This window comes from Balaenoptera ricei, chromosome 5, assembly GCF_028023285.1.
Source record: "Balaenoptera ricei isolate mBalRic1 chromosome 5, mBalRic1.hap2, whole genome shotgun sequence".
Lineage (NCBI taxonomy): Eukaryota > Metazoa > Chordata > Mammalia > Artiodactyla > Balaenopteridae > Balaenoptera > Balaenoptera ricei.
The window spans coordinates 21179485-21192091 of NC_082643.1; the positions used below are offsets into that span (position 1 = coordinate 21179485).

General features: G+C 34.9%; 1 protein-coding gene across 2 annotated transcripts in view; it reads left to right on the forward strand.

Moving 5' to 3' along the window:
- MTTP (microsomal triglyceride transfer protein) overlaps positions 1-12607 on the forward strand; it is a 56426-nt gene that overhangs the window by 714 nt on the left and 43105 nt on the right. Inside the window, exons 2-3 of one of the 2 annotated variants that reach the window (XM_059922468.1) lie at positions 259-355; positions 9001-9158. In XM_059922468.1, coding sequence (XP_059778451.1) covers positions 9098-9158 — 61 coding nt within the window. In that variant the 5' untranslated portion in view covers positions 259-355; positions 9001-9097. The remainder of the gene's footprint in view (positions 1-258; positions 356-9000; positions 9159-12607) is intronic. The other variant, XM_059922469.1, reaches the window with a different exon arrangement.

Genomic DNA, 12607 nt, shown 5'->3' on the forward strand with positions numbered 1-12607 from the left:
TTACTCTCCATTCATTTCTTGAGCGGTTTTTCATATGCTGTTTTGCAAAACATCAGGTGACATTTCATTGTTTATAATACCTGACCTTATGAAATCTTTTTGCTATATATAGATCAAGTCAACTGAGGGAGGGCTGAAACATAATCCGGTATATTGTCATTTTCTATTTAGTTTTTAATTTGGTCCTCCTTTGTTTTGTTTTGTTTTGTTTTATTTATTTATTTTTTTGGCTGTGCCTTGCTGCATGTGGGAGCCTAGTTCCCCAACAAGGGATCGAACCCTCGGGCCCTGCAATAGAAGGGCAGAGTCTTAGCCAGTGGACCACCGGGAAAGTCCCTGCTCCTACTTCTACAAGGTGATTATTGCAGAATTTGAAGATAAGAATGTTGTTTGACTCAATGAATAGAAGACTGCCATCTCAGTATGGAAAGAACTCTGAAGTAAATTATTCTTGATATTTGAAAACATCTTAACATGTTTAAAGGTTTCAGTGAACAGAAAATTAAATTCTGAATTTGAGTTTTCTTAAAGAATTGAGGTTTCCCTAAATTTAGTTACAAAACAGAAGTCACTCTTGCTTTAAACCATCAAATTTTACTTGAAAAACTATGTCAGCTGTAACATGGTTGTAAGCCATGTCTGTTTCTTCATTATCTCCAGTCCAAAAGGTCTTTTAACTAAGCATTGGCAGAGAAGTCTGGATCCATTTCTGATCTGTTAGTAGGGCATCTTTTTTCAGCTGCCTCCATATCAGGCCAACGAGTAGCTGAGGGAGGATTAGTAATTGGATATGTAGCCCTTCACATGTAGGTCATTAAACTCAGGCTGGCCATAGTGATGTGCCAGAACTTTCAACAGCTGTTCAGTTGCCCCTCAGGGATCTGTTTTATGAATAATTATATATTTTTTTCAGCGTTAATACCTGATATCCTTAGATATTTAAAACAAAAATTTTAAGTTACTTTAAAAACCCTCATATTTTAACAGTGGGGTCAATGTTTTCTTTTGAGATAGCCATTTAACTTTATAATCATAGGGTGCGAAATTTAAAATGATTCTAGTATCAATCCAAACCAAGCACCAGCAAAAAATGGACAATTTAACCAAAGATATAGAAAGCATTCAGAAAATATAGGAAGGTAAAAATCATAATATGAAATAATCTTATTTTCATTGATTTGTAAAATTCGTGTTTAATTTGACATATTCATTGAGTTCCATTTTTTTTGTTTGTTTTAGTACTGTTGATACAAAGATAACTAAATAATGATCTCTGTTCTTGAGGAATCCCTAGTCTAGTGGGAGAGCCAGTGTTACATATCATACAACATATAATGTACTTGAGATGCCTGTACATGGAAAGGAGCAACTAAATGTTCCTGGAGGTGGGGGACATAGTTTCAGAAATTGAATAATTTGCTCCATCTTGGAAAGTAAATAGGAGTTTTCCAGAGATCAAGAAGGGAAAATTTATATACTGGGAAATTAAATTAAATATTGGGAATAGTGAAAGCAAAGACATGTCATAGTTTGTTACATGACTGATAAGCTGTGGGTAGGATGAGAAAGAAAGAGGAAAGAATAACCCTAAGAGTTTTTGTAATTTGGACAACTGTAGGAATGTAGTTCTGTTAACTGGGTCATTTGGAGAATAGTGGAAGAAAATTAGGTTTTGGAAAAATTAGTTTGGTTTTGAATATGTGGGTTCTGGGGAGTCTGCAGAACATCTAGGAAGAAACAGATCTAGAAATTATCAGCACATATTTAGTACTTTAAGCCAACACAAGAGGTTGAGATCAGAGATGCTAGACCATGGGTTACAAACCTATCATATCAATTAGGACTAGAAGGTAAATGAGGGGAGCTATCTAGGAGAACAGTGTCACAAACCTGAGAGCATATTCTCTGTTTAATCAGGGTACAAGTTCCAAGTAGTAAGCCTAATGACATCAGATCTCAATTTTTTTAACAGCAGCCAGAAATCTGGATTTTTACGTGAAATCTGATTTTTAAGTGTTGGCAACTATTTTGTTTGTTTTTAAGTACGGAGCAGGCTAAACAAAACATGTCTTGGACCACAATCAGACAATTGGCAGCCAGTTTGTTAAATTAGACTGTAGATTGTAGTACAGATAAAAACAGAGTTTTAGGACACAAAAATGTGGTAATAAATAAAATATGAGATCCTCTAAGATGCTTGGCCTGAAAACATAGGGCAGTCATCACAAGTTACTTTAAGCCGAGTTCTGATGTTTTATTAAGTCTGAGAGTACTCTTCATCAGGTTGGGGAGGTCTGGAAATAGAGTTACACTTGTGGGTAATTAATCTGAGGCTAAGAAAGCCAAAAAGAACCTAATTTCTTTTAAATGATGTGAAAGGTATCTAAAATCAACCTATCATCTATAATCATTTCAACTTGCATTTGGATTGCCTTCAAAAATATAGAAAAAGTTTTTTAAAATGTTTTTAAAAATGCCTTATTCCCCCCTCTTAAGTTATTGAAGACTCTAGGAAGATGACTATGGAGACAGTGTAGTCTGAATCTCCTCATAAAACAGGTAGAACATCTAGGATAGCAAAACGACGCTAATTACAAGAACAAATCATGGCTACAACAAGAAAGAGTCCTTATAAAGCTCAAACTATGAACAGGTGGGAGCAAACCACCAACTTAGTATCAGCATCTGTGTAAGAGGAAATAGTGGGAAGACAACAGAGCAGCTGAAGGCCATGAGAATGGGAGGACTTCAAACTGCCAACAGGTATTCACTGAAAAGCAAGGGAGATCGATGTGAGATTCGCAGTAAAACTGACAGACTCTAATTTCAGAGTGAATACAAAAGTATGAACAGGAAGGTCTGGAAGTGCTTGTGGGGTGTGAGGGTCCAAGAACTCTCAAAACCTAATGAACCTGAAAAAAAGCCCAACACTAAGAAGAAACTTCTGGGAGTAGAATCCAAATTGAACAGGACAGGGACAACAGAGGCAAAGAAAAAAGGTCCAGATAAAAGTGGGAGAAAAGAAGAGGAGACGGAGCTAAGAAATGACCAGGATATGTAGGTGTCATTTTATGAAAACATCAGAAAACGAAGCTCTGGAAGCTAGAAAAGCTATTCTAACCACTTCTGTCTCTTACATGTATAGAATAACTTATTTAGCCTAAAAACATGCCATGAAAAGAATCGTAATTGAATCCTATTTAAAGCTGTTATAATAAAAAAGAGAATATGAAGCAGAAAAAAAGATGAAAACTCTAACCCAATATTTCAAAATGAGAAATTTTTTAAATGCTAGGAGATAGAACAACATAAAACAGAAAAACTCAGAAATAAAGTGACTGGAAAAAAGATTTGGATAGCAGTAACAAATCAGAAAAGAATATGAAATATAAAAAGTACACATATATATTTAACATCATACTGGAAGTGTGAGCTAGTGCAATAAGAAGAAAAGGAAATAAAAGGAAGAAGTAAAACTGTTCTCAGGTGACATGATTGTCTATGAAAAACATCCCCCCAAAATCAACCAAAAAACCCCTCATGGAATTAATAAGTGATTATAGCAAGGTCACAGGTGACAAGGTTAACATACAAAAGTCAATTGATTTCCTATCTACTAGCAACGAACAATTGGAACTTAAAATTCAAGAAAACATTAGCAACAAAAAGAAAGGTATAAGTCTAACAAAATATGTACAGTATCTATACGAGTGAAACTACAAAACTCTGATGAAGGAAATAAAGATCTAAATAAATAAAAGATACCTGTGTTCATGGATTAAAAGACTCAATATTGTATGGACAAGCACACTTTGTGCTCAGATCTTGGTTTCTAATACCATTCTTCAGTAAAAGGAGCCACTTGGAGAAAGGGCTGATTCTAGGATTGGGGTGAAAACATACAAGATGAGCCTGGAGCATCTTGTAGTGCCAGAAATGAAGGAAATGCTTAAACAGACACACACACACGGATGGGGTATGTCAAAGGAACACAGGAGCCAACTGAAAGAGCTCCCGATGGCTAAAGCTGGAAAAATTGTAAATTTAAAAGTAGTATTAGATTATAACCCCAAATATAAAATAAATAGTCATGTGCTTATACAGCTATAAATGATAAATAAATGGGGGAGAAGAGACAAACCTCTCATGCAGAGAAATTCCAAATAATTTATATAGATGCTCCACCTTCAAGGAGGAGCAACATAATTCCCTACTCCGTAAGTACGGGCTGCTCCTAGTACTTTCTTCCAAAGAGTACAGTATGGAAAAGAAGGTAAAAAAAACAGTAAGTTTACAGTGGAGAAACCTGACGACACTTGTGAGCCAGGTGATCAAGGTCAACATCAACAATGATAAATCACATTGATAGTATGTACTTTTGATATAGTGTGATGAAAATGGGACCTCTGGGGTCTTCCTCCAAACCTACAAGCCCGCTCAAATCATGAGAAAAGCATTCCACAAACTCCAATAAAGGAGCATACTGCAAAACACCTGACCTGATCCTGCAGAACACTTCGAAGCTGTCAATGTCATCAAAAATGAGGAAAATCTTTATATGTGGAATCTTAAAAAAAGGAGTACAAATGAACTTATCTACAAAACAGGAATAGAGTTGCAGATATAGAAAACAAACTTATGGTTATCAGGGGGTAAGGGGCAGGGAGGGATAAACTGGAAGATTGGGATTGACATATACACACTACTATATATAAAATAGATAACCAATAAGGGCCTACTGTATAGCACAGGGAACTCTACTCAGTACTCTGTAATAGCCTATATGGGAATAGAATCTAAAAAAGAGTGGATATATGTATGTGTATAACAGATTCACTTTGCTGTACACCTGAAATTAAGACAACATTGTATATCAACTATACTCCAATAAAAAAAATTTTTTTTAATGAGGGAAATCACAGAAACTGTCATGACAACTAATTTTAATGTAACCTGGGTGGGATCTTGGAACAGGAAAAAAAAAGCATTAGATTAAAACTAAGGAAATCTAAATAAAGTAAGGATTTTAGTTAATATGTGAATTATTAATAAATATACCACACTAATGTAAGATATTAATAATGAGGACAACTGGGTGCAGTCTATATGGGAAACCTCTGGAATGTCTTAGTAAATAAAACGATTCTGATCAAAATTTAAGTTTGTTTTCTTTACAACAGTTCATTGAAAGAAAGCCATCAATTTTCTCCTTTAAATGCTAGAAATTCGGTTTTATGCTGCCAAAATTAGTGTAAAGTTAGACTCCTCTTAGGGTGACTATTATTGACCCATAAGGATTTTTTTGGTTGTTGTCAAATACATGTGTGTGGAGGGGTGGGAGGTGGAGGTAAAGTTTGGTTAATAACTCCATTATGGAAAATGACTATCCTTTTTGGAGAGTCTTAGATTCCAAACTTTTCAAACCTAAGTCTTGTTTACTCTTTCTAAGGAAAGGCACTTAGTGCATTTGTATTTTCTCAAAGTGAATTCTTAAACAATACCTTAAAAAATAGTATATGTATTCTGTAATTTTTGCCTTGGCATGAAAGAGAGCATCACATCATAAGAATACAGTCCCATAAATTGGGAGATTGGGATTGACATATACACATTATTATATATAAAGTAGATAACTAATAAAGACCTACTGCATAGCACAGGGAACTCTATGCAATACTCTGTAATGACCTATATGGGAAAAGGATGTAAAAAAGGTGGATATATGTGTATGTGTAACTGATTCACTTTGCTGTACACCTGAAACTAACACAACATTGTAAATCAACTATACTCCAATGAAAATTAAGAAAAAACCAAACAAACAAATAAATTGAGAGAATATTAACTGACAAAAGGCAAAAAAAAAAAAAAAAAATACTGCCCTCTCTCAGTATCCATGTGAGACTGGTTCCAGGACCCCCGCTGTTACCAAACTGCGGATGCTCAAGTCCCTTACAGTTTGCCCCTCCTGGGTATCCCCTGGTTCCGCATCTGCTGATACAGAAGGCTGACTGTATTCTTAACCTGCCAAAAATATTTTTTCAGGATTCCTTGAAAATGCTAACTCCCTCATTGAATTGAAAACACTATTAGACTTTATTATGACCGCTTAGGGATAACTTGAAGAGTCCCTCTAAGAATTTTTTTTTCATTAATGTGCTTCTTTCTGGAACAGAGTAAAGTGTTCTTATGTTATAAAGACTTTTTTTTTTTTTTGTCTATAGCTATCATACATTCTGACTTACTATATATAATAGGTTAATACCTTTCCTTCTAACCTTCAGTGGGGTGAAGTTCATTTATCTTCTAATCTAGGAAATGAGTTAACTCCTAACAACCTCTGATACTCAACAGAAACACTACTGTACTTTGGAATCAGTCAGCCGTCTTTATTTCATAGTCTCTTAATATTACTGCAAAATAGTATAGCAAATATTCCACAGTGTCATGTACTTACCAACGGAATTTCATTGCAATAGCATTGTTTTAAAATCTGTTATTTGATTTTGACCTGGCTAGCACAGATCAATTTTTTCCCCTGGAACAATCTGTTCAGCCTGGAACATCTAACCACAGCAATCAAGTGCTCTTTTAGCCTCCATACAAAAGTGTGATGAACCTTCTAAAAGAGAGCCCCAATTAATAATTCTATGTCATCCATAAGAAATCAATTTTTTCTACCTCCTATCTCTAATATTGTTTAAGGAGAATATTGGATCTAGGTCTCAAGGCTTGTTTTTCTATGGTCCCTAAATCATTTTACTAAATAAATCTGAATATCATTTTGCTAACATGTGAAATGATTGTTGTTAGGATATACTACAAAATGTTCAGTGCTTAGCATAGTGTATTGTACATAGTAATTGTTCCATAGGTGGAAGCTCTTATTTTTGTATTGTGCTGTGCTTCTGTCCTGCTTCACATGCCATGTAAATAGCTGATTTACTTGTGATGCGATTTGGAGGTATCTCCCACATATATTGTACAATGTTTGCTCTGCTTGATTAACAGAGCAACCGAGGAGAATGCCTCTCCTTTGGTACCCAGAATTCACTGAATATGAAGACTTTGACATTCTTATTTCTTCTCTGTGAAACAATCTTAAGAAGTCTTTCAAATGTCTTTGTAAAAAGTTACAAGCAAAATATAAAAGGATGATGGTTTTTTATTACCAAGAGAAGCAGCCATATTTGAACACCCTATGTTGAAATGACAACTTAATACAGTGACTCATAGGAGCTTTCTAGTGAAAAGCAAATGCTCAATGAAACAGATTTTGTTAGGCAATAGTGATATGCCTTTTACTGGTTGGATTCTGGTAAACGCCTGACAACGAACAGTCCTTTGCCCAAATAGACATGTATCATGCACCACATGGTCTAACCACAAACATGTAGCTGTGAGCCTCAAATGGAAATACAAAGTTCTCATAAGATTCAAACTAGTCCTTAATTTAAATAAATAAGTATGTAAAGTTTAAGTAACTATAGTGGCTTCATGTCACTATGTATGTAATGCAGAAATTGTGGGAATACATAGAAATCTATTCAAATGTAAAGCAATAAAGCACTTTTACATTATCTTGTATTTATAATACCTACTATTCATAAAAACTTATATTTCTTCAACAGTTATTTTTCTAAGAATAGCCTTTTCTATTTACCCCAGGATAACTTATTATATATAACTTTAAAGTGATTGTCATAACCAAATATTTTATTTTTGTATAGGTATTTTAGCCATGATTTATATATAAAACATGATAAGAAATGAAGTTCTAATCTCAATAGATGATAAAGACAAACAATTTTCACATTTCAGTTCTTTATACAAAAATATATTTCAAGAGGAAATATGCTTAACTGTGAGATTTTTAAATTTTAGATTTCATCTTGTGGCCCTGTCTATAAAGTTGACTGTCTTTTACCTGGGTTGTCTAGAAGATTTAAGCTTAAGGTTAGGATTCTAGAAAAGGGTTTGGAGAGAGATGAGGGTAGATTTAGGAACCCATTTTATGCTTAAACACGGCCATAAGTATTTTCAAGTTCATTCAAAAAAGCCCTCGCCAGCACTTTATTCCTTCCCTTGCCAAAACATCCCCACGTGCCCCCGCAAACCACCTCATTTTAGTAGGTTTTATTCATATCAGGTTTATCTTGCACAAGTTTACAAGGACAGAGTCGGTTTAGTTAGTGTGGCCTTAGCCATACTAGGGTATTCACTTTAACTCTAGAGAAGCGTCGTAATTAATTTTCTGTAGCAAAAGTGTTAAGGGCTGGAATCCCCCCTCTGAGTTTCTTCTTAGAAATGGGATTCAGAAAGCACAGGGGACTCCATCCCACCATTCTGGGGACTCAGACAAATGTTTCTTGTCATAGATATAGCTAGAGGTCTATTATGATAAACTCAGTTGCCTGCTAGTAAGTTAATGGTAGACAATGCTGACTCACACATAAGGAGAACCATCTAGGTTTCAGAACTGAATGTTTTATCTAACATTATTTTGAAGTGATTGGTGGTGGTACAAGTTAAAATTTTAAAATTTAAATTCTAAAATTCAGAGTGATTTTTTAATAATAGCATACACATGGTATAAAAATATTCAGATGACCATACAAGACAATAAAATTCAAATTTATCTGAGTTTGCAAATCCTCACCATCGTCCCACATAAAGTGGTAAATGTGAAGACAGGCATTTAATGTTATAGGCATGATGATAATTATGTACTGAGCAGAAAAGTATCACCACCAGTTTTCCTTGAATGCCCCTCAGTACTTCTAAATTTATAGGATGGTAGACTGGTTTAGTTTAGCTCTCAAAAGTGAAAATTTTCTTGATTTTTCTTATTGAGTAAAAAATAAATAAAAAGAGTGAGAGACTGAAAACTACAGCCCACCTAAGTTTAATCATTAATAGTGAGCCCTTCTGTGAACTTAGGTCCTGATTTCGGAGTTTGGAATCTGACCTTTCCCCCAAAGATAACCATTATTGTTGCAGGTTCTGAGGAGGGTCACTCCCTCGCTGCCACTGGAAGAGTCCACTTCTCAGTGACTCCTAACTGGGAACTGGATGCATTAGAGGGCAGCTAGTCAATATGATTCTTCTTGCTGTGTTTTTTCTCTGCTTCATTTCATCATATTCAGCTTCTGTTAAAGGTAAGTTTGTGTTGCTTTCTGCTAAACTTTAATTTTAATCGTTGAGGGAGAAAAGTGTGTGTGTGTGTGCGTGTGTGTGTAGTGAAAGAATTCCTAACTAAGCGGTCTTCAAAACCATGTAACTTTGGAATGTTGGTGAAGGCATGACTGGGTTGGAATGAAAAGCAAATTCAAATTCGTACATAAAGAAAACAGAGGTTCCTTTTAGTTTCAGTCCCTCAGACTAGCATGCTTCTTGCTTCATTCTCTCGTTCATGGTTTATTTTTAAAAGGGAGAAAAAAGACGCCAACTATTGTTACCTGCTGCTGTTGGTCACTCAATGAATGCAGCGCCTTCATTTGAATTGTAAAAGTAGATTTTAAAAAACCAGTTCTTAAATTTCCTTCTAGTTGCCTAGCAATGTGGTATCAAGAAGAATTAGACCCAATGAAAAAGGCATTTCACTTGCCAAAGGATTATGAATGAAATGGTAAAGGCTGTATTTAATTCCATTACCATTCAGAAGTGATAGGACTATCAGACTTGGTGAATTACAGAAAATAAAACTACATGACATAGATTTAAGAAGTAACACTTATCTTTGGAAAAATAGCGTTGCTCATTATAGTTTCTATTTTAAGATAAAATTGATTAAAAAACACATGAATTGATAACCTTCAGAGCAAACATTTTGAGTAATGATTTTAAAAAGCTGTATGAAATGTATGAATATGGAATCTTGTTTTAAATCAGCTAGTTTATGCATGCCTTGAATTTCTAGATGTTGCACCTGTAGAATCATCACTTTTTAGACTCTCTTAAGAGGACTCACTGTCAAAGCCAGTTGGCCTAAGAAAAAACTTAGCATGATAGGGTCCAATTTTAATAACTGTGTGCTCTTAGTAAGTGATAAAAAGTAATTCACCTGTAAACTTTTAAAAGCCTTTTGGGATAACTATGGCTTTTTTTCATAAGGTAAAGTTTGTCTCAAGATTTTTTGCACAGAAAATTTCCACATGAGGAAAAGAGACAATCTTTGCTATTGGAGCAATAAAAGGGGCGGGGGGGGGGGTTTAAATTATTTCACCTAAGCAAATCACACTTTAGGTTCTTGAACTAAAGATAGTATATATTTTTTTACCAGATTCTAAAATGTTCAGTATTTAAAGATACAGTCCTTACTTGGATGAAAAGAAATTTTAATGAGAAAAAGGTAAAGGTTTGTAAATCATATCTGACAGAGAATTGCTATATAGAGAGCTTACATTTTATTATCTGTCAAATAAACTGTTGAATATTGGAAATATGAATGATTCATACACCATGAGATCAAACCAATACCATGATTATTTTGAGAAAAATAATTGAGGTGTGGTAGTTATTGTGAGCTTCTTTTTTCCTCCCATCCTACAAATGAGAACATTGGATAACTTGGTGTTTTCAAATACAAATGAGAACATTGGATAACTTGATGTTTTCAAATACATGCACTTATAAAGATTTAAACACACACACACAGAGCAATGACATACAGGGAAATATGACTTAGAACATAACAGATAGCTACAGTTTTTTGTGTGTAAGTTCAGTGGCAAATCCAGAATTTTAGAACCTGAAGCTTATGCAATTTAGGCTCCATCTTTGAGAAAAAAATACCTACTTTTTTACAAAAATATCCTACTTTTGCAAATGTTACTGAAAAAAAGATATGGCATGTGTACACAACGCTAGGGTCCCCTTCCAAGATCTTGGAAGAAGCCTGGGTAAGTGAGGGCTCCAATGCTTAAGCGTTATTAGCATCATGGTATAAGCTGCTTATGCCACATACCATGAATAAAAAGTACAGGACTTGACAGCTCTCTCTTACCCAGATGGAGTAACTTTTTGTATTATAGTACCATGGTTTAATTATAGATTCCTTGCCCTTTGCAATGATTGACATTTAATAAGCGAACTGCATGTGAAGAGTTTACTTTAAAATCAGGCCATTATAAATTTTGAGATGTTATGCATCACTTCAAAACTCATCTCAAATTTAATTCTCAATGCAACTATTTAGCAAATCCCCAGATCTGGGTGGATGTTGAGAGAGGTTGGACCATTAAGAGGATGGAGGAGGGGTTTAGAATTAGAATGGAAAAGGGTCTATTTAGAAAAGATATGCTGATATGCTGACTGAATGTTTGGAAGACTCAGGTTTCCCCTACTTTTTCTGAATCACATTTTGTAATGGTGGGTCCATTCTCAGTGCCTTCTTTGGGTTTTCTTTATAGTGATTTTCCTTTTGATAACCTGCCCATACACTTTCTATTTAATCTTGTTACCTCTAAACCTGAACTGCTCCTTCACTCCCAGTCTTTCTCTCAGTCTCTGGCCCTACCATGCTTTTCAGTTCATTCACAATAATCATCTTCCATATTTTCTCCCTTATCCTTCATCCTACTCGTTTATTTCCGGCCTTCTAGTCTTCTGTTGGATTCGTAAATCCCATTACCTATCTTCCTTATCACCAACGCAGGTCTCTTCAAGCCTCACCTTTATTAACTTATCTCTATTTTGTCTTTTTGCTTAAGTCAATGAACTATTATATTGATCTAAGTTTAACTAAAGAATATTTGAAGATATTTCTTAAAAAGTTCAAAATTAAGAGTTTTGTTCCTTTTACATGACTAAAAATTTCACTTGAAGGGGCACCTTGAAGAGGTACTGACTCCTTTTGGGGCTAAAATTGATTTCTCATTTAATCTACCATCAGTTCCAGTTGCCATTCTGCATACTCTACAGAGCAACACCCTAAGACAGAAATTCAGTCACCAATATAAATGGGACATGCCCCCACTGCCCAGTATTGCCGGGTGTCTGAATAACAGAAACAGAAATATCAATAATTATCAAAGAGGAAAGGATAAAAGGGACAACACTTCAGCACCGTCAGCACTTATTTAAACCATTTTAGGCTTTATCTCCTGTTGAAAGAGGTAAGAAGAAGTTCTAGGAGAACAAAACCCAGTCTTTCCTGTGCTTTATCACTTCCAAATCATAGTCAGGAACTGATATATATTGTCGCTTTTCACATTCTTCTGACCAGTCAAGTAAAAGAAAAAAGAAAAAAAAAAAAAAAAGAACAACATGATAGTTTGGAAAGCTTTGGAATTAAAGAGAGGCTACTTAACTGCAAACTTTTCATAGCTATTTTAATCAGAAGACACCTTCAGGTAGTCCACAAAACTTGAATTTTAGCATATTCCAACATCAAATTCTGCATTATATCTGCTATGTTGGATTAAACGTGGAGTCAGCTTTTTTCAGCTGCCATATACTGCTTACCTTTCAGACTTGCTGTGAGGATTAGATAAGACAACATGTATTTCCTTTTTGCCCTACGTGGAATTTGATAGGTGTCATAAAAAGAAGGCCTCTTTGACAAAAATATCTTCCTGGTCGGAAAGCCAGTGTTTGACCCTGCAGC